General features: G+C 50.5%; 1 protein-coding gene, 3 non-coding genes and 1 pseudogene across 5 annotated transcripts in view; 4 read left to right on the top strand and 1 right to left on the bottom strand.

Moving 5' to 3' along the window:
- RUBCN (rubicon autophagy regulator) overlaps positions 1-10113 on the bottom strand; it is a 36701-nt gene extending 26588 nt beyond the window's left edge. The window contains exons 1-6 of one of the 2 annotated variants that reach the window (XM_078614141.1): positions 9834-10113; positions 7361-7514; positions 5979-6077; positions 2925-3093; positions 2124-2230; positions 482-779 (exon numbers count right to left, since the gene is read on the bottom strand). In XM_078614141.1, the coding sequence (XP_078470267.1) occupies positions 482-779; positions 2124-2230; positions 2925-3093; positions 5979-6077; positions 7361-7514; positions 9834-9922 (916 nt within the window). In that variant the 5' untranslated portion in view covers positions 9923-10113. The remainder of the gene's footprint in view (positions 1-481; positions 780-2123; positions 2231-2924; positions 3094-5978; positions 6078-7360; positions 7515-9833) is intronic. The other variant, XM_078614142.1, reaches the window with a different exon arrangement.
- A 3454-nt stretch (positions 10114-13567) lies between these two features.
- On the top strand, positions 13568-13758 carry LOC144732728 (U2 spliceosomal RNA). The gene has a single exon (XR_013588237.1). It is a non-coding gene; the product is annotated as a U2 spliceosomal RNA (small nuclear RNA).
- A 1605-nt stretch (positions 13759-15363) lies between these two features.
- LOC144732727 (U2 spliceosomal RNA) lies at positions 15364-15554 on the top strand. Its single transcript, XR_013588236.1, has one exon. It is a non-coding gene; the product is annotated as a U2 spliceosomal RNA (small nuclear RNA).
- A 2746-nt stretch (positions 15555-18300) lies between these two features.
- On the top strand, positions 18301-18393 carry LOC144732734 (U2 spliceosomal RNA; annotated as a pseudogene).
- A 1128-nt stretch (positions 18394-19521) lies between these two features.
- Positions 19522-19712, top strand: LOC144732726 (U2 spliceosomal RNA). The gene has a single exon (XR_013588235.1). It is a non-coding gene; the product is annotated as a U2 spliceosomal RNA (small nuclear RNA).
- Positions 19713-27433: the final 7721 nt, after the last annotated feature.

The raw sequence follows: 27433 nt of genomic DNA, 5'->3' as shown, positions 1-27433 counted from the left end.
GTATCCCAAATGTGAATATAAAAACATTTTAGATGAATGATGCTTTCAACCTTTATTCAAAAGAACGAACCTGCTTCTGGTGCAGCACTAAACGAAGGAACTCGCGCTGTGAGCGGGAATCAAACTCGGATCACCGGATTTATAGCGCAATGCGCTGACCACAAGCCTACCACTCCCCCTACTTAAGGTTGGCACGGCACACGAGAGGGTGGGTGATGTATACACACCACACCAGGTACTCATTTGAGGCCGAGTCGACTTAGAGGAGGCCCAGGACCAGTTCATATAATATTCACTGGTGTTGGTCGTGAACGGGAATCGAACTTGGGTTCAATTCCCGTACTCATGTTAGCTGTGTTCAGGAAGAGACCACGATGAGTCTTATTTGCAAAGAGTGACCTGGGGGTATTCGTCTACCCCTAGTGGGTGATGACGACGTACATAATCCCAGCTGCTGCTAGAAGCCAGCCCTGAAGCTCACCACCGGCTGAAGGAGGTGCGGCGGTTAGGCTGGCGGCGGTCGTGCCGGTGGTGGTGCCGGTGGTGGTGCCAGTGGCGGCAGCAATGCCGTGCACCACATGAGTCAGAGTGTGGCGGCGTGGGCGCGCGTCACCCGGGCCGGCCCCACGCCCCGCACCGGGAGACACCGCGAGGCTCCGGCTCCTCCGCCTGGCGGCCGCAGGAGTTCCGCCGACAGCCAACGGTGTGGCTCTGCCCAAGAGGGCGGCACCGGAGTGGCGGCTCCCTTTGGCCAGCAGACCCACGCTCCCCTTGCACAGCTGATCAGAATCAGAATATTTATGGGAATCCGATGAGCTATGAAGCTCTTTTTCACAGATGTGCAGCAGGGGCACAGGATCAGAACGTTACAACAAACAAATAAAACAAAAACACAATAGGTCTGCAAAGTATAGGAAAGTTAGTCAAAAATCACTTTAAAATATACAAATAAAACTAAAATATTCGGTTTATGGTAAGATGAACTCCATAATAGAGGTTTTTGGGTTAGATCACATAATAAATATATAAATGTGTTATTAAAACCCGCCACCACCCGACACAACCAACTAGTAAGGGTTGTCACGTAGACAGAACGTGGCCAATTCGTCACTAGTACAGCACGCCGGTGTGTTGGAGAGCCAAGCCACAACATTTACAATCTGAGTACGACGTTTCACCAGTAATTACAACTAGCTTCATCAGGCGACAGCCAGAGTTGTGGAGAAGTCTTGCTGTTTCGTTCCTAATATAGAGGCGTAGATATGGTGACAACGCTTCTGCGCTCTTGTGCAAAGTGGGGGGGGGGGGGGGGGGATTACCGAGTCAGCGTACATTATGCATGTGCATTATGCGAGCCGTAAGTGCTGCGTGCAAGCGAATCATCAAATAATACATTATTTAAATGCATGCCTAGAAAGGGCAGCGTACTTCATAAACACAATAGACAGGAAGGACAAGATTAAAGGGCTTGCATAATGCACGTGCATAATGTACTTGACTCAGTAAGCCCCCCCCCTCTACTTTGCACAAGAGCGCAGACGCGTGTTCACCACATCTACGCCTCTATATAGGGAACGAAACAGACTTCTCCACAAATCTGGCTGTCGCCTGATGAAGCTGGTTGTAATTACTGGCGAAACGTCGTACTCAGATTGTAAATGTTGTGGCTTGGCTCTCCAACACACCGGCGTGCTGTACTAGTGACGAATTGGCCACGTTCTGTTTACGTGACAACCCTTACTAGTTGGCTGTGTCGGGTGGTGGCGGGTTTTAACAACACATTTATATATTTACGCGATATAACCAAAATAAAACTCTATTATGGATGATATTGGTCGCGAAAGCCTACGTAGTAAGATAAACTAGTTAGTTGTGTTGCGCGGTTTATTTAGTTTATATCACTAAGGTAAAGCCCACTGAGGTATTAACTTATATTTTTCAGGTGCGACCTGGCCACAGCTGAGGCACGGAGGGCATGCCATCATGCGACTGATGACCAGCCCTCGTGTTCCTCTGTATGGAAGAGATTGGCAATTTTTGTCGAGCCGGAACTTATAGCTAGAAATGTTCCGCGTGGATATTTTTTCAGAAAAATACCGAGAACTCGGCTGCGTGTGTCTCACCAGCGCGGTGCTGATTTCAGTGAGCAGGTCCATGCTGTTTTGTTCCAGCGCGTCCAGGCAATGCAGCATGGCGGTGACGTGCACATCGCTCAGCACAAACGCCGACTCTGCAGACAGATGACTCAATCAGCACCGCTGCACAGCGCTAATGCAATACACCTCACCACGCAACACACCTCACCACGCAACACACTTCACCATGCCTCACCACGTAACACACCTCACCACGCAACACACCTCACCATGTAACACACCTCACCACGCAACACACCTCACCGCGCAACACACCTCACCACGCAACACCCCTACACGTGCACCTCACCACGTAACACTTACACAACACAGCGCACCACACAATCAACCCGGCCGCTCAATACACCTCACAACACAACACCTACACAGCACACGGTGAATCACTGAATAGAGCGCGGGGAGCTGGGAGAATTGTTACATAGCACGGACTCTGTGCTTGGGGAAGCCTTCATCCAGCAGTGGACTTACCATGGCTGACAATGAAGAGGATGATGATGATCCAATTGCATGGCATTTAAATAGCCATCAAAGACGGCCACTGCATCGCACGCTTTCAGATGCACTTCTGCAGCCGTCTGGAACACTCCTCCGTCCGATATTAGGAAACCGCTGGAGCTGTGCACTTTCAAGGCATCTCGATTGAAAACTCCTTTCTTTACATCTGCTTTTTGTGTTAAATTTGTTGTCGCTCCCTCGCACCTCCGATTAGCACGGTTGGGTACATATAACGGCTCAGAGCTCTCAGTATGGCAGACACAAGACACTGACCGGAGTAAAAGGCAAGGACGTGGGCCCTGTTGGCGAGCAGTGGCCGCAGTTGCGGCGCGAGGCCCAGCCTCTCCAGGCTCTCCCTGAGCCAGCGAGCACCGGGGGAGGAGTCCCCGCTCCCGGACGTCACCGTGCCGGGAGGCGCCGCCGCTTCCTCCAGCGTCGCGCCCTGCTCACGCCAGGCATGCATGGTCGCAGCATTCAGCGTGCCTCTCTGCTCGTTTATGAAAACAAAAATCACGTGAACTGGTAACGCGGTGCCATGCAGTATCCGCTCGACAATTGCATCTACGTCACATTCAAGTGTCGCTTTGCCGGCCGGCGTCTTGCCACGCTGACAAAGGTTGCACATTCTTATACGCCGAGCGCTTGCACTGACTGCGTGTTTTAACCAAAACGTTAGACGTGCACCGACTCACCCTTCTGTGAGACGACCGTCACGATTCATGGTCACAACTTGACTAAAGAAACAGTTCATTTTGTATCTTTTTTCTCATTCCATTTCTATTGTTTGGCATTTGTCATTCACTAAATTAGCCTACACATATTCAGTAGTATTTACATAATTTGCATAACCTGAAAGTAACTGATTGTTGCATACGTGATCTGATTGAAGAATCAAGAGCGTATGGAATGTCCTGGACAATATCAGAATCATGGAATAAGATATTTAATATTTTAAATGTTCTTTGAATTATTTCTCTACTTCTTAGTTGTATATATATATTATTTTTATTATGCGGTCTTAAATGTGTCATTGTTGGCTGTTATACTGGTAGGAACCACCTGGTTCCACCAGCCCACAGGGGATTATTGTGTCCGTCCGTCGTGCATCCAAAAATGGGAGCGGTCGGGCTGGGTAGAGAGGAGAGGGTGGGGAGGGGCTGGGTGGGGAGGGTGGGGAGGGGCTGGGTGGGGAGGGGAGGGTGGGGAGGGGCTGGGTGGGGGGTGAGAGGGGTTGGGCTGGGTGGGGAGGGGCTGGTCACCCCGTGGTGCCCTTATAAAACTCAACGTTTACCCTACTCACGCTGGCTTGTGCCCGCCCTCAGTCGGCCATATTTGCAGAATATACCACGCCGCCGTTGACCCTGGCCATTGATCGAGCAACCCAACGTTCCTACCAGCTCCCTCTGCAGGAATGTGTTAGCGAAAAGTCAAGAAACCTCTCGGTTTGTATTCTCCTGGATGAAAAGTAGTGGGGCTATGTCCTTGCCCAATCTTGACCAGCCTGGCTCAAAACCTCAATAAAAAAATAAAACTCACTATAATCAATGGATCAATACATCACTACATACCTACGTAGTCATACTTTAACTTCAACAGGTAATGGGTGAAGAGTGGTAGCTAAGTTAATAAGTAATAGGAATGGGTCCTCAAACTTTAACTTGGGTTGGGTTAAAGCAACCTATACACTACACACTGGCAGAAATGGATAAGCAGAATATGTTCTGCTGATGACCTCACATTTGAGTGAAAACAGTAGTCTGCACCTTAAATAATCAATCTCAGCTGTTCAAAGTGTTTTACAATCCAGCCGGGTTGGCTCCACGCACGACTGACATCAGAACTCAACCGGTCCCTCTCCGGCTCAGTGTACCCTTTGCGTACGACGCGAAATATCGTAATCAGAATCTGTATCTATCCTGGAGGAATCCTATGAGCTATGAAGCTCTTTTTCACCAATGTCCAGGAGGGACATGTCAGCGAGTTACACGCATGTCTTGTTCAGATGCGCTGTCATGGAGGATTATGGGTAACACAGGAATCCCCCACTATACGTAAAGGATGTGTTCCTGGGAAATGCTACTGCGCTCGAAATTACTTAAAGCAAACTCTCATATCTTATATGTCATACCTCGGTATACGACCGCTTTGGAATACGTCGAATTTGGTATACGTCGTATTTTGACGAGAGAAAAAATGTCTTGGGATACGCCGCGCTTGCTAGAACTTGTAAGGGTCGGGATGAGTCACCGCGTACCCGCGTAGACCCCGTTTACGTCTGAAACAAAGCGCCGCTCCTTAGTCTGCCTGTACAGTAGTTTTAATGGAAGGGGACTCTCCTTCCAAAGAATAGCATTTCCTCCTCCTCCCCTTCCTCACCACCATCCTCTTAGGCTATCAACTCCTCTTAGCAAGGTAAAGTGATGTTACATTTTATTTTAATTTATTTTAATTTATTTATGCATTTATTTTAATTTATGTATGCATTTTAGTAATAAGTAGTGTCTAAATTATTTTATACAACCCCATTAATGTATAATATGCCATATTAAATATCATTTCTTATACTCTGGAACGGATTATTTCCTTTCCCTTTATTTCTTATGGGAAAAATTAGTTTGGTATACGTCATTTTCAGTATAAGTCCTACCTTCTGGAACGAATTAACGGCGTATACCGAGGTACCACTGTAGATTTGCATGTAGAACACCCTCCCGCATGTGCTTGTGGGAGCCTCGGAACCGACAAAGTTATTTAATTTTAGCTTTTCTTCCGATTCCGTGATGAAGGAGGTGTACGTACGTGTACGCCATCGGAACGGAATTGGAAGAAAACTGGGTGACGTGCACATACGTCATTGGAATAGGAAAGGGTTAATTGGCCAATAACACCTCATATATATAGAGGACTGCAGAGCTTGAGGGGAGGGTGGGGGGGAATTGGCACTGGCTCACCGCTTGTCCGCTTTTCCCACGTATCTGTTACTCCTCCTCGTGCCTCTGCGTTGTCCTCTCTCTCTCTTGCGAGAGTGAGAGCGAACACTGCGGCGACGCATTGCAAGTTAACATATATACGCTGCCAAGCCTGGTGGTGTTCATTCAGACGCTGTCTTTCCGACAGACCTGTTCTTCACCTGAGGACGGCTGCTTGCGTTGTGGCCGAAACGTCGTGAGAATTATTTTATTATGTTTTATTTTTATTATTTTATTATTTCCCTTCTACGTGACTTTACCGAAAGAACCAAGAAGATGAATCCCTGCAGTCACGAAAGCTTTAAATCGAAAGTTAACATTGTTACAATGCAGAGGATGCCGGAAAGGTTGAACTTACGATTGCAGAGTCCTGGACGATGCAGGGACACACTTGGGGTGCCACGCTTTGCAGGGTCAGGATGAACGGCCAGTACTGCACATCAGATGAGGGCTGACACTAAAGAGCACAAACGACACGATCGCAAGACCGGCCTTTGTTACACCTTCAGCTGCTTTAAGTCTACCCTGTAAGAGAGGTATTTTCATAAATGAGTCACATCGGTATGCATTCTGTTCATCTGTTTTGATAATTGGTAGAAGGGTAAAAAAACAATTATCATATTTTTACTGGCAAATGAGGTTCCAATGGTGTAAATTCATCTGTTTTGTTCAACTCAGTGACATCCATTTCGCCTAGATTCTATTTTTGCGCATGGCAATGTTCGGAAGCTAAATGCCAACGTCGAGTTTTGCCAGCCACGACGAGAGGGCTTCAGGTGAGAGGGTTCGTATCGTTTTGCTATTTCTCCTCCATTGAAGGACCCCAGGCGACAGTGGTTTACTATACGTTAAACAGTTTGGGATGCATGGTCAGTCATACTACTGTGGCCTGTCTTGAATTTTTCATTCATAAAGGTGATGTGCGCATTAGTCTGTTGGTGTCTGGTATGGTATGGTAAATAGTTCTAACCAGTGTCTTCGAGGAATGTCAGAGCCAGAAGATACGATGCTTGGGTCTCAAATTAGGTGTTTATTTTGGACGTCCGCTTTGTTCCACTCTGGTAAGTTGTGTTTAAGGAGACACAAAAAAATGTAACAGGGGAGCCACCACGAGACAAATTACATCTTCCATCCATATGAATCACTGTAGTCTGCACCGCCTCAAAGGAAGAATTGCCAAACTACACAATTTTTTTCCTGAAGGCTTCCCATGGCTAGAAGACTTTGACAATGGCATTCAGGCTCTTGGACGTATTGGCATTTACAACAATAGAATCTGTTTTTAGTTTTTGACATAAATATTAAAATACTCTTTACAAAATATTATCATATGCCACTATATGTCAACAAATGAACAGGTGCTCGACAGGTAATTTCAATCTAGATTTGAAGTTTTGCCGACTTAAGCAATTGTTTCTTGCTGTGGATGTCCCACCTGATGACAGACGCTTGTGTTGCGCCAGAAACGTCGTGATTTAATTCATTTTATTTTATACCTACGTGACTTTACCGAAAGAACCAAAGAGTAGGTAATTTCACTCAATATGTTTTGTTAAAAGGTGATGCTCAGCTATAGCACATGTTCACTAAAACCACGTGTAGGGTAGAAACGAAGGAAGTGCATCTCAGTGAATCTCTCCACCCCTCTCCATATCTCTCCACCCCTCTCCATGTCTCTCCACGTCTCTCCACGTCTCTCCACCTTGAGCCCAGGACTCAGCCCTCGGCAGGTGTCCCCACCTTGGCGGCATGCAGGCCGTGCACGAGGATGGCGTGCATGGCTGCCGTGAGGTGCTCCAGCCCGCCGTAGCACGTCCACACGCCGGCACGGCCTACGCCCACCAGCACCTCCACCGTCGACTTCAACCGGCTCAGCAGCTGCCAGCGCTCCTGGCTGAATCCGGCGAGCACACACGTACATATGTTCATACATTCACACACGCGCCACGGTTTACGCGCGCATAGGGAGCATGCTGCGTTGCGCTTAGCACACAACTCGTGCATTGCTCTGCACTGCATTAATTGTGACAACGCAAGTCTGGATCATAGGCACAGGAACAAAAGGAAGGTTTCGAGCCTAGAACTGAACAGGGCAGGGAGTCGACAAGCATGAATGGCTGATGCAATGAACACATCATGAAATGAGAGCCTGTTTAGATGACTGGAGAACCTTCCATTTTTATTTTAAAAAAGTATACATCTAGAATTACCGAGAACGGGAGTTTTATGTTTACCGAAATGAAAGAAAATATCTCTACTTGTTTATTTTGGTTGCTGACTCATGTACATTACAAACTGTACTCTTTCATGGGCAGTGGTTTTTACTTTGTTGGGAATGTCTTATCTGCTGAACCCCCAAAAAAGGTAACAAAAAGCATGCAAAAATGCATACAAAAAGCACTCGGTGTTTGTCTGTTATCAGCAGTTCCTGAAGAATTGCACTGTGGTCCCCTTGTCTTCGGTCACCATCAAAATAAATCTGAGCAAATGCTTCCCGACAAAGTCTGCAGACCGATTTCATTCATTTTATAACAAATCAGTACGAAACAGTATACAGTGGTACCTCGGTCGACGTCGTTAATTCGTTCCAGAAGGTAGGACTTATACCGAAAATTACGTATACCAAACGCATTTTTACCATAAGCACTGAACGAGATCTACTGTACAGGCAGACTGAGGAGCGGCGCTTTGTTTCAGTCGTGAACGGGGTCTACGCGGGTACGCAGTGGCTCATCCCGACCCATACAAGTTCTAGCAAGCGCGTCGTATCCCAAGCAAGCGCGTCATATCCCAAGAAATGTTTTTCTCGTCAAAACAAGACGTATACCAAATTCGACGTAATCCAAAGCGGTCGTATACCGAGGTATGACTGTATAGTGACCAGTGCTCACTGCTGCAAGGTCTGCCTGTGGGAATCTCATACTATGCAATCCCCACTCCTACACTCAGGGGCTTGGCTAATGCCAACAATACTCAGTTGTTTGATATTCTTAGTAATTTCCAGATTACCATTTAGCTTCGTATGATTAAATTACCCTTTCCATTTGGTTATGAATCGTGGGACATTAAATAATGGTGACATTAAAATCAGAGAAGTGTTTACATTTCACGTCTAAGATGTGTTATACCACTGTTTACAAGTGCTGGGACGTAGATTTACATGGTTTGTGTTTACATCCCTATGATGTTCAAAAGTACAAGGCTCAAAGACCATACCACAGATAAAAACACCCATAAAGAGTTCATGGTCCGTTTCGTGTCCATGTCCCAGATTCGGGCACATCAGCTTCAATGTTATTGCCCTAGATTATAGTTACGTAATGATGCAACTATTCATGAATTGAAATGTATTCTTATGCTCCACCCACGTACGTACATGTATGAAATCGTTCGCTCGCAGTAATTACTTTAAGTTGGTGAAAACTGTTGGGCTAACGTTGCACTTAGGATAAAGGAAGAGTCGAATGTGTACACACGAGATGGAACGAAACAGTAAAACCAAGACAAATAACATAACCAAAATAAACAACATAACCACTCATTTCATGAAACCAGGACACCAAATCAAAATTCCCTTAATCACAGAGGAAGTGAAATACTGTACGACACGCCACTAAAAACCCCTTCAGATGTGCAGATTTCAGTATCGTTCTGTATAAGTCTTAGATTAAAATGTGTGCGAGTACGTGTCTGGTACTCGGTGGCGATCCCAAGCATTCAACATCCCAGAGTCACAGCGGCTAATTTTGCCACTCTGTAGGTTATATGGGATCCTATATTCCGGAGTCACGGTGGCTCATTGAGTCACTCTGTAGTTTATATGGGATCCTATATACCGGAGTAACCGATGCTCATTGAGTCACTCTGTAGGTTATACGGGATCCTATATATCGGAGTCACCGAGGCTCAATGAGCCACTCTGTAGTTTATATGGGATCCTATATTCTAGAGTCACCGAGGCTCAATGAGCCACTCTGTAGTTTATATGGGATCCTCTATATCGGAGTCACCGAGGCTCGTAGGGCCACACTGTGGGTTGCCAGAGTTCCCCATCACTTCTCGTTGTAGCTCTACACTTCTCGTTACGTTTCGCTCCGAGTCAATGTTTGGCTCAAGACCAGGCCGAAGCCTCGGCCTGGTCTAAACACCGGGCCGGGCACGCGACCGCCGCACCGGGCTGTGAGCCCGACGCGTACCGCCTCCCTCTCCTCACCTCGCATACTCCTCCTCCTGCTTGCCTTCTCTCGGCTTCTCCACCTCCTCCTCGCCGCTCCACGCGCTCGTGTCGCGGCTCAGCAGCATTTTGTCCAAGCGGCGGGGAGCCAGGCCGTGTCGAGGCGACCGTGGCGAGGCGAGCGGTGCCAGATGACGGGGGGTTTCCCTTCGCGACGCAAGCGGCGTCTCCACGACCCCGGGGAAGCGAGCCGTGCCGTGCCAAGCCGAATCGAGCCGTGCCAAGCCGAATCGAGCCGTGCCAAGCCGAATCGAGCCGTGCCAAGCCGAATCGAGCCGTGCCAAGCCAAATCGAGCCGTACCAAGCCCAATGAAGCCGTGCCGTGCCAAGCCGAATCGAGCCGTGCCAAGCGGAATCGAGCCGTGTCGCGTGTAGCCGGTATGAGCTCAGGGGTCGTCCATAAATGATGTCACGCACCTAGGGGGGGGCGGGGGGTCAGATATTTGTGACGATGTGTGACGAGGGGGGGGGGGATAAATGTGACGTCACATCAAAATGCGCAACTTTAAATAAATATACACAACACGTTCTACTTAATTACAACATCAGAGTGCAGCGCCACATTAAATACGCACTACAATGACAATAGTTTAAAGCGATTTGAAGCATGTTTTATTTTCAAAATGGAAATATGTTTTTTTTGGGGGGGGGCAGAGCTTTGTGACGTCATATTTGTGGGGGGGGGGTTTGACTTTTTGTGACGCCGTGTGACGAAGGGGGGGGGGTCAAAAATCGTCCAAAATCGCGTGACGTCATTTATGGACGGCCCCTTACTGGCGAAACGTCGTACTCAGATTGTAAATGTTGTGGCTTGGCTCTCCAACACACCGGCGTGCTGTACTAGTGACGAATTGGCCACGTACTGTTCACGTGACAACCCTTACTAGTTGGCAGAGGTGTGGACTCGAGTCATGCGACTTGGACTCGAGTCAGACTCGAGTCATGATTTTGATGACTTCAGACTCGACTTGGACTTGCCTCATCTTTGACTCGACTTGACTCGGGACTCGAGAGCAAAGACTTGAGACTTACTTGTGACTTGCACAACAATGACTTTGTCCCACCTCAGAGGTGTGGACTCGAGTCATGCGACTTGGACTCGAGTCAGACTCGAGTCATGATTTTGATGACTTCAGACTCGACTTGGACTTGCCTCATCTTTGACTCGACTTGACTCGGGACTCGAGAGCAAAGACTTGAGACTTACTTGTGACTTGCATAACAATGACTTTGTCCCACCTCTGCTAGTTGGCTGTCGGGTGGTGGCGGGTTTTAACGACACATTTATATATTTACACGATCTAACCCAAAAACATCTATTAAGGATGATATTGGTCGCGAAAGCCTTCGTGTTAAACTCTGTACAGTATTGTTCCCATAGCTTCTAATGTTTTTATGTAATTTTTTGTCATTGTGGCTCGTCACTTGCGTGGCCTGTGATTGAAGATGCTGTCTTAGTGTGGGATCAGCGATGCCCCTTTATTTTGCGGTTATGAGCGTCGTGGTTGCTGCCTCATCCCGTTGACTGCCCCAGTAAACATGGACCGTTGAACAAACATTCGCCCATTGGTTCGAACCAATGTCGGCAAGTGCAGAATGCATTCCAACCTCGAATGTGTTTGCCTGTCTGTCCTGCTTGCCAACCCTGCATATCTGCCCTCCCTGGAAACCTGTCTCTGCCTAAATTTCGATTTAAAGCTTTCGAGACTGCAGGGATTCATATTCTTGTAGAAGGGAAAAAATAAAATAATACAAATTTTACATAATAAAATTCTCACGACGTTTCGGCCACAACACAAGCAGCCGTCCCCAGGTGAAGAATAGAGCTGTCGGAAAGACAGAGTCCTAATGAACACCGCTAAGCTTGGCAGCGTATTTTAAGCTGGGTGGTGTCTCTACCTGCCAACCCTCTGTCTGCCTGTCTTAGCTGCCTATCAACCAGCATTCCTTTCTTGTATGTATGCCAATTCAAGATGTATCTCTGTATGTCAAACTATTTCGCACCGTACGTGGACAACCGTGCTAATCGGAGGTGCGAGGGAAGGACAACAAACGAAACACAAAAAATGCTTCTAAAGAAATTAGTTTTCCCAAATAGTGTCATAGGATCCCAAATTTCGTTTGACCAAGACCGATATTTCTGAGTTACCGAGGTTCATAGGGGCAGTCCACAAATGACGTCACGCGATTTTGGACGATTTTTGACCCCCCCCCCCTCGTCACACGGCGTCACAAAAAGTCAGACCCCCCCTCAAATATGACGTCACAAAGCTCTGCCCCCCCCCCCCCAAAATAAAACATGCTTCAAATCGTTTTAAACTATTGTCATTGTAGTGCGTATTTAATGTGGCGCTGCACTCTGATGTTGTAGGAGAAAACATTTATTAAAAAGTCTATTTATTTAAGTACAACGTGTTGTCTATATTTATTCAAAGTTGCGCATTTTTATGTGACGTCACATTTATCACCCCCCCCCCCTCTCGTCACACATCGTCACAAATGTCTGACCCTCCCCCACCCCCTAGGTGAGTGACGTCATTTATGGACGGCCCCATAGAGCCGCACTCTAGTTTGTTAAATCCTTTATATTAAGTTCACTTGCTTGCTTGCTTACGACTGTGCAAATCTTTCGGTCGTTTTTTAACCCACTTCCCGTGATCCAATCGAGCTGACATTTTCCACACAGACTCGTTGTGCGTGACAATTAATGTTCGTGAAAATTTTTTTCCAAAATCTTACACTTTTTAGGACGAAAATATTATATTTAATTACCAATTTCTTAATGGTGCCATGCAATCATCTGACCCATAGGTGGCAGCCATCTCAAGCCAGAGGACGAGAGGACTCTAGCCGCCACGCATATAAATGATTTATAGTGAAAAACTTTGTTTTTACGGGTTATACTTGTTATCGATTGTAAATGTCGGTGTCACACGAGGCTTATTACTGTGGAGTGCCTGAGTTCGCCACCAGCGTTCGTTGTAGCTGAAGAGTGGAAATCGCTCTGTGCCGTGGACAGAGGTGGTATATATGGGATCATATTCCAGAGTCACAGTAGCCACTCTCTGATCTATATGGGATCCTATATTTCGGAGTCACCGAGACTCGTAGAGCCACACTGTGTGTGGCTTGCCAGAGTTCCACATCGCCTCTTGGTGGAGTTCGTTCTTCTCGTTGCGTTTGGGAACCCGGCGTCTAGACAAGGCCGAAGCCTCGGTCTGGCCTAGACGCCGGGCCGTGCACGCGATCGCCGCACCGGGCTGTCATGTCGGTCATACCGCCTCGGTGAAAGACGGTATGACCGAAACACCATGCGCGTCTGGTGGGATGCTAATAATTAGCTATGTTTATATACGGTACAAACAGCAGATATTCGAATTTAACTATAAAGTTGTTTAAAACATCATATCACGAGTGAGAATGTGAAATAGCCGTTTTGTATTCATTATGGTACGGCCCATACCGTAGGGAAGTTCCGGTGACGTCACTCCCATAAGTCAATGCGTGATATTCTAACAATGTAATATTTTGGATACAAACACACGATCTGTGACTTTGTGTTATTAAATTTGAAGGTATTTACAATGTTTCCATGTTCAGCGTATATAGTGTTATATGTGATTATAACTTATTTGTGATAATCATGGTATGACCCCATAGCGTAGAGAGAGCCTCTATGGATATGTGTATCCCACCGGCGGCAGCTTATAGTTATCGCTTCTCGGCCTTTTGGCTAAGATCAAGTGTAGTATCTGTTCTTATCAGTTTAATATCTGATACGTACCACATTGTGGTACCTTATATTAAATTGATTTTTGGGACAGGGAGATGGAATAGGGGCTTGCTCCGTCCACTCCGCGCATCAACCCGGTATTGCAGTACCTCCGGGAATGGTGCACCTCCCCGCTTGGGGAGGGAAAATGTAAACAAAGAGAGAATGTAACAGCGTTATCATCGCATGAGAAGTTTACGAGACTTTAAAGCCTCCAAACTCATCCACAAGGCTGGTTCCCCATCTGTGTCATCAAACTCACAGACGTTGTATGTTGAATTTCTTCTCACCCCCCTTATAATTCAAAGCCTACGAACTCATCACAAGGCTGGGGTCCCATCTGTGTGAGGGAAAATGTTAAACAAATTTCAGAGGCCTAAACGTTGCAACTGGTGACAAAGCCACCACGCCCGGTACAGCGCATTAGTCACCCGGTGTCTCGTAGGGTAACCTCATTAAATATGAGCGCCATTGCGTGTGGAGAGAGAACACCCCTAGGATGAGTGCATCACCCGGTCCTATTTGTATTGGGTCTGAATTTACGTGTGCCATCTGTAACGCCGGTTTGGTCTCTCCTGTCTCACCTCATGCGATTGTCCTGCTTTATCTAGCTCCATTGAACTCTTTCGGTTGTCATGTCCCGTTGGGCCCATTAGCCTGTATGATTATTTTTATTTAAAAGATTGGCATACGAGAGAGTCCGTGATTATACGCCTCGAGTTGAATATGAAATCGCTTCGCTTACATATATAGTATAGCGACACACAAAGTTGGGGGAAATAAGTCACACTTACATACGATTTGCATGTTCTAAGCTTTTGAATGTGACCGCATCGCAAGATGTGTTACTTGACCCTAAATCCGATAATTTATGAAAAGATCGATTTATAACTTAGTCCAGGACTTATCACGCCCACGGGTGTGTACAGCAACGCCGCCACGTGGTGCAAGGCGGTACAGACTAATGCCAATGAGCGTTTGCGGGGGGTGCTAATATTTAGCATATTTAGCTGTAATTATATATGTTCAGAGGTGGGACAAAGTCATTGTTATGCAAGTCCAAGTCGAGTCGCAAGTCATCAAATTCATGACTCGAGTCTGACTCGAGTCCAAGTCACATGACTCGAGTCCACACCTCTGTATATGTTCGGTATAAAAATCAGATGTCCGAATTTAAATATATAGTATAATGTAAAGCTGTATACAATGTTTTAAAACCACAATTAAGATTGTGTTACATGTAATGTATCCGTTTTGAATTCATCATGATACGACCCAAGACTTTTGGCATCTTCCCATAAGTAATTGCGCGGAATTCTATCAATATGCTGCACTGTACATATTATAAAACACGTGTAGTGTAAGTAGGATAATTCATGAAAATATAAAGCGCTGAGGTTAATGATCTTGAACATGAGAATCGATGACAAACATCAATCGATTCACACACTCACGTGGGTAACACGCCGCCAGGTGGCGCAAGGCGATATGGCCGTAATGACATAATTCCCATAGGCCATTGCGCGGGATTCTAACAACAACATTCTTTTACCTTTTTCATGCAAACAGATTTCCAGTTCCAAAATTTAACGTTATATTATTTATAATGTTTAATTGTTCCGCGCATTGGCTGTATTACATGTGATGATAGCTGTTTTGTGATAATCATCGTATGATCCCATAACGTACAGAGAGCCTCTGTGGGTATGTGTACCCCACCACCGACAGCTTATAGTTATCGCTTCTCGGCCTTTTGGCTAAGATCAAGTGTAGTATCTGTTCTTATCAGTTTAATATCTGATACGTACCACATTGTGGTACCTTATATTAAATTGATTTTTGGGACAGGGAGATGGAATAGGGGCTTGCTCCGTCCACTCCGCGCATCAACCCGGTATTGCAGTACCTCCGGGAATGGTGCACCTCCCCACTTGGGGAGGGAAAATGTTAAACAACGAAAGAAAACAGCAGCTTTGTTAATGCAATAGATGTTTACCTAACTTTTCACATTATGTGGCCTCACCCAGGTCTGATTCAAAGCCGACTCATCAGCGGTCGCCCTCGACCCCCATCTGTGTCATCAAACTCACCGACGTTGTATGTTGAACGTCTTTCACAACCTACGGAGACAACTCCAATGAACAGCTTGGTTCCATTCTCTCGTTTGTATTTTTTGCCTCCGCTGTTACATAATCTGTGGAATTATTATCAAGAATTCCCAGTTGATACTAATGGAAGACTCGAGGTTGAATAGATAAATCGATGCACGCCCATGTGTAGCGTCGGAAATGCACATCTTATACCGTCGGTATATACTTACCTGCAGTTGTGGGCACAGGCCCATGTGGGGTGCCACCCTGAGCTGGAGAAGGACAGAGAGAGCCGGACCATTGAGAAGCCGGGGTCTCCCCCCCCAGACCCCAGGTGAGGGGTTGGGGGGTTCTTCCAGAGCCTCCTGGAAGGTTCCAGAGAGGGGACTCGGGCAGTGCTCTGAAGACGAAGAACAGGAGACCAGCTCGGCTGGAACCCTGGGACCCCGGGTCCCGACGTCCTTGTAAGGGCCGGACCGAGCTCAGACCAGTGGTCGGGACCCATACCTTGGCTGGGCGCCTTCCGGCACATGCAAGCGAGTTATGGACCGCCACCCAACTCCCGTCACCGGTTCGACATCCGGAGGAGGGCGGACTTGGAGTCCGCATTGGCTTCGCTTCATCCTCGGCGAGGGGATTGAGGTTTAATGACTCCCGCCCTCGGCGGGACACACGCCAGCAGGATCGGACGGCTCCGCGCTCCACTGGGTTGGCCCACAGGGTGGTGGCCGTGGCTGCAGGTTCCTCCGCTCTCATTGGCTTCATAGAGGGGGTCGAGGTCAGGATGTTGGTCGACATCGGTGCGTCGGCGACCATCATCTCATCTTGAACATTCTACCCGAGGCCTGCCGTTCCCTGCGGCCAGTTGATGTCCCATGTTTCGCCGCTAACGGAGGTTCCTTGGGTATAGTCGGACGGATCGACGCGCAAATTCGAATTGGCGATGTCAAATTGAATGGGCCCATTCTCGTTTCGTCTACATATATATGAAAGGGATGTATTAAAGGGAAATATGTGATTATGTGTGTCTGTTCAAAATGTTTAGCATACTTCCCGACATGCAACAAACTTTAAAATTGACATGTGGGTACTTTCCAGACTGTACACCATGCAAACATTATTAAAATACACTTTTGTGGGTTTTTCTGGGGGGGGGGCGGGGGCGCAATAATGGATATATTTTGCACGCAAGTGAGCTGTGACGTCACATCTCTGTCCTGTCACCCAAACCCTCCGCGTAGGCCCTCGCACACATGCGCGGCTGGGGGGGGATAATGGATCTAATGAACTCGGCTACAAACTTTAAATTTGCCATGTGGCGAGCTCCCATACTGTACACAAGGTCAGACGTTTAAAAAATTACTTTTGTATTTTATTTTGGGGGGGGGGGGGGAATGACCATGAAGTGCGTGGCGTGAACCCGCATACAGGACTGGCGAGAATCGATATCTGGTGAGCGTTTGTGGTATCGATTACATGGGAATTGGCCAATTCAAAAGAAACCTGCAACCTTCGATTCCATTGCGCGATTTAAAGAATCGAATCTTGGCGCACGAGCGTAAGTTTTTATTTCCACAGCGCGTTGGGTTTAATTTTAATTAATAATGTGATGATCAACGTTTTATTTTCATTTGTATATGTTGTGTTTTTAAGTTTTAAGAAGTTTTAAAATGTATCCCCCCCCCCCCGAGCAACGCCGAGTACTTCCCGCTAGTACCGAATAAATGAAATCAAAACTGAAAAAAAACATCCTTGGTGAAAAAGAGCAAAGTTTTTGTTTACATTACAATATCATGTTTATGCGTGGAGCCGGGGGCTGATTGGACCCCGGGGTCCCGCCAACTCATTCCTGCAGAGGGAGCTGGTAGGAACGTTTGTTGCTCGGTCAATGGCCAGGGTCAACGGCGGCGTGGTGTATTCCGCAAATATGCCCGACTGTGAGGGCGGGCACAAGCCGGCGTGAGTAGGTTAAACGTTGAGTTTGATAAGGGCACCACGGGGTGACCAGTCCCTCCCCACCCTCCCCACCCAGCCCCTCCCCACCTTCCCCTCCCCACCCTCCCCCTCCCCACCCAGGCCCTCCCTCCTAAACCCAGCCCCTCCCCACCCTCCCCTTTCCACCCAGCCCCACCCCTCCCATTTTTGGATGCACGACGGACGGACACAATAATCCCCTGTAGGCTGGTGGAACCAGGAGGTTCCTACCAGTATAAGGTTCAATTCATGAAAAAATGTAGCGATTAGATGCTTGATGTTGAACATACGAAACTCGTTGTCTATTCACGTACACGAGTGAACAGCACGCCACCACGTGGCGCAGGGCAATATGACCGGATTTACACTATTCCCATAATCCATTGCGTTTATTGCCCGGATTATGACAATGTGCTATGCTTATAAATTCTCGAATTCTGAATCAGCTTTCCATATCTTCACAAGTATTTTCAGTTATTTACAATGTTTAATGTGCCGGTTATGGTTCTGCTATATCTGGAAAGCTGTTGTGTGACAATCATGGTTAGAACCCATAGCATAGAGAGATACTATGTGGGTATGTGTACCCCACCACCGGCACCTTACAGTTATCGCTTCTCGGCCTGTTGGCTAAGATCAAGTGTAGTATCTGTTCTTATCAGTTTAATATCTGATACGTACCACATTGTGTTCGTTACGTGTCGGATACGGATGCGCATTGGTAACGTGCCGCACAGGGCTATACTGCGAGCACGGCGTTTGATTGATGATGATGTGCGCACGTATGCTCGCAGCGTGACGCTGTAACAGTAGGGGCGTCGCGTTCGAATGCCGGCGAAACCGTAGCGGGTAATAGGGAGGTGGGGTAACGTAAACGAAATAGGGGATGGAGGCGGGAGGGACCTCGGGGGCTAGCGACTCCCACAAGTATACGCCTCGAGTTTAATATAAAATCGCTACGCTTACATATAGCGACACACAAAGTTGGGGAAAATAAGTCACACCAACATACGATTTGCATGTTCGTAGCTTTTGAATGTGACCGCATCGCAAGATGTGTTACTTGACCTAGATCGGATAATTTATGAAAAGATCGATTTATAACTTCGTCCAGGACTTATCACGCCCACGGGTGTGTACAGCAACGCCGCCACGTGGTGCAAGGCGGTACGGACTAATGGACAATGAGCGTTTGCGCGGGGTGCTAATATTTAGAATATTTAGCTGTAATTATATATTTTCGGTATAAAAATCAGATGTCCGAATTTAAATATATAGTATAATGTAAAGTTGTATACAATGTTTTAAAACCACAATTAAGATTGTGTTACATGTAATGTATCCGTTTTGAATTCATCATGATACGACCCATGACTTTTGGCATCTTCCCATAAATAATTGCGCGGAATTCTATCAATATGCTGCACTGTACTTATTATCAAACACGTGTAGTGTAAGTAGGATAATTCATGAAAATATAAAGCGCTGAGATTAAGTATCTTGAACATGAGAATCGATGACAAACATCAATCTATTCACACACTCACGTGGGTAACACGCCGCCAGGTGGCGCAAGGCGATATGGCCGTAATGACATAATTCCCATAGGCCATTGCGCGGGATTCTAACAACAACATTTTTTTACCTTTTTCATGCAAACAGATTTCCAGTTCCAAAATGTAACGTTATATTATTTACAATGTTTAATTGTTCATGCGCATTGGCTGTATTACATGTGATGATAGCTGTTTTGTGATAATCATCGTATGATCCCATAGCGTAGAGAGAGCTTCTGTGGGTATGTGTATCCCACCATCGACAGCTTTAAGTTATCGCTTCTCGGCCTTTTGGCTAAGATCAAGTGTAGTATCTGTTCTTATCAGTTTAATATCTGATACGTACCACATTGTGGTACCTTATATTAAATTGATTTTTGGGACAGGGAGATGGAATAGGGGCTTGCTCCGTCCACTCCGCGCATCAACCCGGTATTGCAGTACCTCCGGGAATGGTGCACCTCCCCACTCGGGGAGGGAAAATGTCAAACAAAGACAGATTTAAGGTTTCATGATCCTATGAGATGAGATATGTACCCAACTTTCTATGATGGTGGGCCTCACGCCGTTCTAACTCTAATCCTTCAACCTTCACGAAACACATTACCGGGCTGGTCCGATCTGTGTTATCAAACTCACCAACACTGCATGTTGTATGTTTAACTTCTTTCGCACCTTACAGATCCAACTCAACTCAACTGCTCAGTTCCATTCTCTATTTTGTATTGTTTGCCTCTGCTGTTATATAATCTGTGGAATTAGTATCAAGATCTCCTAGACAAGTTGATACCAATGTCAGACTCGAAGTTGAATAGATAAATCGCTGCACGTCTACATAGACTATAGCCATGGTTACAAGCAAAGATCCCCCGTATAGCCTGAACAGACTGCTCGGGCAAGTATGTTCGCGAGTACTTATGAAAGCCCGCACGGCCCACGAGGGGGTGAGTCGCCAGCAACCACGCCGAGCCGCCTTTGTCTCTCTACTGACGCTGTATAGGCACCACACCATATAATACTTTGTTTGAGGCTGAGTCGACCTAGGGGAGGACCAGCTCAGATAATCGTCATTGGTGTTGGCCTCAGCGGGAATCGAAATCGGGTGGCCGGCTTTGTAGCGCAGCGCGATCACCGATGCACCACCACTCCCCCCACGTGGCCGCAAGTCGAGACGCTGTGAAGTGTAAATAGAGCAATTGAAGCTTGTGGCGGGACCCCGGGGTCCCGAATAAACGAAAGTCAAGATCGTAATTCATTTATTTTTCGCGACTCCGTCCCACTGCGCACATCAACGCCGCGACCCGCCTGGGGGGTCACGGCAGCGATTACGAATGCGCAGAAGAGCTGAACAAGCGAATGCACTCCATGCTCGGGTACGGGCAGGATCATAATAAGTCTTATCATCCAAAGCTGCTCAAACTGCCTACACGACTTAATACCTTTATTTTTCATCACGGGATGCATAATACAGTGAAACTGCTCTCTTATCTTCATTATTATTTGTGACCTACCAATGTCAGCAGCCAGGATCACCTGCAGATATTTAACAGATGAGATGCGTTGCACCTTCTGTTTGATAATACTTCTCTTGTCCGTATGCACCTGTGCAGATAGTTTTTTATTTTGCGGTTAAGCCATAATCCCCACATACCGCGCGTATCAATACGGATAAGAGGAGCGGCGACCCACTACTCTGTAGAGTGACATTGGTATAAATGTTGGGGCCGCTGGTCCCCGACGTCCTTCCCTGCTCCGTACCTATGGCAGGGGCTCTGCCGTTCGTCGACCCCTCGCTACTCTGCGAGCCGTTGCTGCCGTCGCTGGGCTCATCGCCCGACGACTCCCCTCCCTGGTCCGTCCCTCCGCGAGCTCGTGTGAGAGGCATAGCTCGCCGCACGCTCTCGTTCACCTGCAAACGCTGCGTTGCCTCTCCATAAATCACGCGCTATTAAACGGGGGTCAGGGGTCGGAGGGCGAATGACGCTGCCCTCACACTGCGCGAGTCCCTGCGGCGATAGACGGAGCGGGGACCTGCGGACGCACAGACCCCTTCCCCCACAAGCGCACACACCTGCACACACGCGACACCCACTCGTGCGCCGCTCTACGCAGCGCTCACTCACGTGGCGAACCACTGTGTACACACGCGCACCCACACGTTCACACTGCTCGACAAGATCACGCGAGGCCACGCTTCGCTATTAATGATTTATTATTTGCTACCTGCGAATTGATGTTAAATCAGTTTGAGTCGACGAGGCTGGCCTCTTCTACCACCCCTGAATCTATGCTCTATTTATCGGCTATGATCCTACTTTTACCTTCTTACTCACCGTTAAGTGTCCACGGCGGTCCGCTGATCCTTGTGCTAACAGCGTACCTCGGTGCGTCGCACGGACGTCCGGGTCGCTGGCTGGAGCTGCGTCTGGTCGCCTGGCGCTCAAGCGTAATTATCCCAACCATCCGTGACTATGCGCAAGAGCCCCTGCGGTCCCGCTACTCATGCTGGCCCGTCCATCCCCTGCTTGCCCCGTCGACACGTGGGTGGTGTGTGTGGGGGATGCGCTTCAACCGCGGTGGCCGAATGCCCCTCGCCACGGCCATACCATCTTAAGGCAGGTCGCAGCGCCGCGGTGCAACGTAGCGTCGGGGGAGGCCGTCCAATTCCCTGATCGCCGGAAACCGTGAGAGTTAATCCCGATAAGGGTTTCTCGGATAAAAACCAGTCGATCAGGTGACCTTCCCTTCCAGCTCTATGGGGAGGGGGGGGAAATGCGTGCGGGTGTGTTCATGTGAGGTGAGGTGAGGGGGACGAGGGGTTGGCTCCGTCGCTTGGTGGTGGCGAGGTCGGGGATGGGGCACCTGCCGAACGGCTTCGTGGCGGCGGCATCACATAGCCCCCCGAGGTGCCAGTCCCCGTCCCGAGGTGACTGGAGCACCTTGCTTGGGCCGCGCCCACGAGGAAACGTTGCGGGGTCCGGGGGATCCGTCCGGACCTGGTGGCTGGTCTCGGGGCGGGTGGTTCCGTCCTCTGTGGCTTCTGCGGCGGCCTCCTCCTCCACTCCAGCGGCTCTCCCCGTCCTCCGGCACCTGTGGGCTGGGGCACAAACTCAGCAGCGGAAGGGTTTAGGGGCCGTCGTCCGCGCCGTCTCCGGACTGGATCGGGGCGTCTCGGGGGCCCGGCGGGGCCCATATAGTGTGCGAGGCCCCCCAACACGAGGGGTGCGGGTACTCCGGGATTTCGGGGCCTTCGGGTGACGGGGTTCTCTCTCGCCGGGGCCACTTTCCACGGTTTTAAGCGGCGGACGTTGACCACCGTCTCTCGACCCCTCTCCCCGCCATAAATTTGTACCGTCCAGGGGGAGATCTGCCGCACCACGGTCCAGGGTCCCCGCCAGTAGGTCGTCAGTTTCCCCACCTGCCCGGCCCCGACGCGAGGGGTGTGTAGCCACACCTTAGCGCCTGTCAGGAATAAGGGGGGTTCCATGCGGGGTCGGGTGCCCTGTTCCTGCCGCCGATGCGCAGCTTCCCCTTGCGGGTAAGCTCGGCCTCGGGCTTCTCGCAGGGTCTCCAACAGGTGTTCCACGGCGCGGCTTCCCTCCTCCGGCTGGGGAGAAGGGATGCCGAATAGCAGATCTGCGGGTAAACGAGACTCACGGTCGAACATCATTGAAAACGGGGTTTGTCCCGTCGACGTGTGTACGGTGGTGGCGTAGGCGAAAAGGGCGTAGGGGAGGTGTTCGTCCCAATCCCGTTGATTTGCGGCCGCCATACGTTTGATATTCCCCGCTAGGGTCTGATTCATGCGCTCTACCATACCGTTCGCTTGGGGGTGGTACGCTGTGGTTCGGTCCTTCTGGATTCCGAATTCTCGGCACAGTGCCTGGAACAGCTCGGCCTCGAACTCGCTACCCTGGTCGGTGAGGACTCGTTCTGGGATCCCGTGCTTGAGTACGTAATGTTCCACGAATGCCCGGGCCACCACCAAGGCCGTTTTATCAGGGATGGCCACTGCCACGGGGTAGCGGGTGAAATACTCCACTGCGACTAGGATATACCGGTTGCCTCGATGGGATCGCGGGAATGGCCCCTGTAGATCGATCCCGACCAGCTGATTCGTGCGGCTGACGCGGAACGGCCTTAGGGGTACCTGGTATTGTGCCGGTGTCGGCCCGCACTGCTGACAGGCGCGGCAGCCCTGTACCCAGGCCGCCACGTCTTGTGCCAATTTGGGCCAGAGATACTGGCGACGCAGGGTCTCTCGAGTGCGTCGTTCCCCATCGTGGCCCCCGAGTGGGTGGTCATGCACCAGCCATGGCAGCTGGGGTCGCACCTGGGCAGGAACACAGATGCACCCCGGCTGGCCGGCCTCGGTTAACTCCCGTACCACTCCGTTCTGCACACACAACCGGGCATACAAACCGCTCCAGGGTCCTGGTAGGGCGCTCTTTTCCTCCCGCAGTGCCGCCTCCACTGCCGCCAGATCGAGATCTCGCTGCTGGGTCTGTCTCAGCTGCTCGTCGTTCAGGCCCGGGAAGGCGCAGCCGACGTCCTCCTGGATCCGTCCGATCGGGTCCCGAGCCGCGGGTCCCGCGCTTGCCGGGCGGTCGACGGGATCCTCAGTGCCACCTGTGAGGGTCTCTGTGGCGCACACTGCACTCTCTCTCGCTGGGGGGGGGTCAATGGCCGCGGCCTCTCGGGGGTCCATTGCCTGCCGGCAGCGTTCCCCCGTGAAACACGGGCAGGCCTCCTCCGCCCTTGTTTCGGCGTACACCGTGGGCCGCCTCGACAAGGCGTCCGCGTTTGCATGCGTCCGGCCAGCCCGATACTCGATTTGCAGGTTTTCCTCCTGCAACTGCGCCAACCACCGGGCCATCTGCCCCCGCGGCTCCTTGAATGTAAGAAGGAACTGCAGAGCATAATGGTCAGTGCGTACGCGACATTTCCTGCCGTACAAATACGGCCGGAACTGCTTACATGCGAAAATCACGGCGTACAACTCTTGGCGGGTCACGCAATAGTTCAGCTCGGCCCCATTCAAGGTCCGGCTGGCGTACGCGATGAGTCGTTCCGTCCCATCCTGTACCTGTGACAACACCGCGCCCATCCCGCTGCTGCAGGCGTCGGTGTCCAAAATAAAATCGGTGGTAAAATCGGGGAAAGCGAGGGTGGGGGCGTGGGTGAGGTGGTCTTTGAGAGTGGTGAAGGCCGTCTGGCAGGCCCCCGTCCACTGATAGGGGTGCTTAGGGGAGGTGAGTTGGGTGAGGGGGCGTGCAATCTCTCTGAATCCCTTTACAAATCGACGATAATAGGTGGCGAGCCCTAAAAATGATCGGATCTCCGTCAGATTCCTTGGCCGTGGCCACTCCACTACGGCGCGTACCTTCTCCGGATCGGTGTGCACGCCTGCCTCGCTGACGCGGTGCCCGAGGTACCCCACCTCGCGTTGTGCGATGTAACACTTATGTGGCTTGAGCTTGAGATGAGCCGCTCGCAGTCGCTGGAATACCTCCCGTAACCTGGACCAATGCTCAGACAAAGATCTACTGAACACTATCACATTGTCCAAGTAAATCAGGCACTGTTCCCATTGCAAGCCCTGCATCACCAACTCCATCAGCCGCTGGAACGTCGCGGGCGCATTGGTGAGTCCGAACGGGAGTACTCGAAACTCGAATAGCCCCATCGGGGTGGTGAATGCGGTTTTCGGCCGATCCTCCTCTGCCATCTCCACCTGCCAGTACCCGGACGCGAGATCGAGGGTGGAAAAATATCGCGCTCCGGCGAGGCTGTCGAGGGTGTCGTCGATGCGGGGTATGGGGAAGGCATCGCCGAGCGTGACTGCATTCAGTTTACGGTAATCGATGCAGAACCGGGTTGACCCATCCTTTTTCGTTACTAGTACCACTGGGGCTGACCAAGGGCTCGCCGAGGGCTGAATTATGTTATCGCGAAGCATGTCCCCAACTGCCTCCTTGATTTGGGCGCGTTCGGGTGCGCCCACTCGGTACGCAGGGAGTTTGATGGGTCGGGCTGCACCGGTGTCAATTTGGTGCTTAACAAGGTCGGTCCGACCCACGTCCGAGTCGTGTTCACTGAATACGTCGGCATACTCCCGCAGTAACTCGCGCAGCCGATCGGCCTCTCCCTTAGGTAAATCCGCCCATGGTACATGTAACGCGTCGAGCAGGGGAATGTGTTGGGGCCGCTGGTCCCCGAAGTCCCTCCCTGCTCCGTGCCTATGGCAGGGGCTCCGCCGTGCGCCGACCCCTCGCTGCTCTGCGAGCAGCTGCTGCCGTCGCTGGGCTCATCGCCCGACGGCTCCCCTCCCTGGTCCGTCCCTCCGCGAGCTCGTGTGAGAGGCATAGCTCGCCGCACGCCGTCGTTCACCTGCAGACGCTGCGTTGTCTCTCCACGGATCACGGGCTATTAAACGGGGGTCAGGGGTCGGAGGGCGAACGACGCTGCCCTCACACTGCGCGAGTCCCGGCGGCGACAGACGGAGCGGGGGCCTGCGGACGCACCGACCCCTTCCCCCACACTACGAGCGCACACACCTGCACACACGCGACACCCACTCGTGCGCCGCTCTACGCAGCGCTCACTCACGTGGCGAACCACTGTGTACACACGCGCACCCACACGTTCCTACTGCTCGACAAGATCACGCGAGGCCACGCTTCGCTATTAATGATTTATTATTCGCTACCTGGTAACTAATGTTGAATCAGTGAGTCGACGAGGCTGGCCTATTCCACTAAACCTGTACCTATTCCTTATCTATCGGCTATTATCCTACTTCACCTTCTTACTCCCTGTTAGATGCCCACGGCGGTTCGTTGATCCCGTACTCGCAGCGTGCCTCGATGCGTCTCACGGACGTTCGGGTCGCTGGACTGGAGAGCGTCCTGTCGCCTGGCGCTGGAGAGAAGAGAGCCCGATTTCCCCTTTGCGCCCACTATTTATCCTCCCTACCTCAAAGGGTGTCGGCTCTGAACAATGGGCTCGCGCCCCTCTGGCACGCGCACCGCGGTTCCGGGAGCCTGTGATATGCTAATCAGTGTGCGGCGTTGCCCGGCGTAAATTCTAATTAATCCCTTTCCCTCCCTAACAATGGTGCCTGCGCGCTCAAGCGTAATTATCCCAACCATCCGTGACTATGCGCAAGAGCCCCTGCGGTCCCGCTACTCATGCTGTCCCGTCCCTCCCCTGCTTGCCCCGTCGACACGTGGGTGGTGTGTGTGGGGGATGCGCTTCAACCGCGGTGGCCGAATGCCCCTCGCCACGGCCATACCATCTTAAGGCAGGTCGCAGCGCCGCAGTGCAACGTAGCGTCGGGGGAGGCCGTCCAATTCCCTGATCGCCGGAAACCGTGAGAGTTAATCCCGATAAGGGTTTCTCTGATAAAAACCGGTCGATCAGGTGACCTTCCCTTCCAGCTCTATGGGGGGGGGGGAAATGCGTGCGGGTGTGTTCATGTGAGGTGAGGTGAGGGGGACGAGGGGTTGGCTCCGTTGCTTGGTGGTGGCGAGGTCGGGGATGGGGCGCCTGCCGAACGGCTTCGTGGCGGCGGCATCACAAATGACCTCGGCTCGGGGAGTCGGGCCGACTCGCCAGGCCAGGTCCTGGTCACCCTCAGGACGACCGGGGTCCTCAGCCCAGAGTGCGAACACCGAGTCGTTAGAGTGGCGTGCGTGCAGGGGGTGTACGGTGGCTATCGGGGTGCGCCGTCGCAGTATCGCTGGGGTACTGTGGGGGTTAAACATCCGCATAAACAATCAGTCCCCATCTGCGTTTACCAACGTGGCGGATCCCACGACCCCATACCGTTTTGCTAACTCCGGGTGAGGAGTTAGCATTACCTCTCCTGATGGTCGGAGCGCGGGGTCGGTGGGGGATGTTGCCACCGGCACCAGCATCTCGGTGAGCGGCCCGATGGTGACTGCCGTCGCCAGGATAGCGGCCACAGGTGCGAAGCGGGGGCGCGTTGGTTCTCGTCCCAGGAACGGTATCCGCTCGCCGTTGCTCTCCATGGTGGCGCATCGCTGGCGGGGTTGCACGTTGAGTCCCAGCTGTTCTAAGAGGTCAGTACCTGCGATACACTCATGACACAACGCACTCGACACGTAGAACTCCTGGGTGCACACCTGGCTGCCTATGCGGACCTCTAGGGTGGCTCTCCCCAGC

This window comes from Lampetra planeri, chromosome 43 (genome assembly GCF_965212315.1).
Source record: "Lampetra planeri chromosome 43, kcLamPlan1.2.h2, whole genome shotgun sequence".
NCBI lineage: Eukaryota > Metazoa > Chordata > Hyperoartia > Petromyzontiformes > Petromyzontidae > Lampetra > Lampetra planeri.
This window is presented reverse-complemented; position numbering and strand designations above follow the sequence as displayed.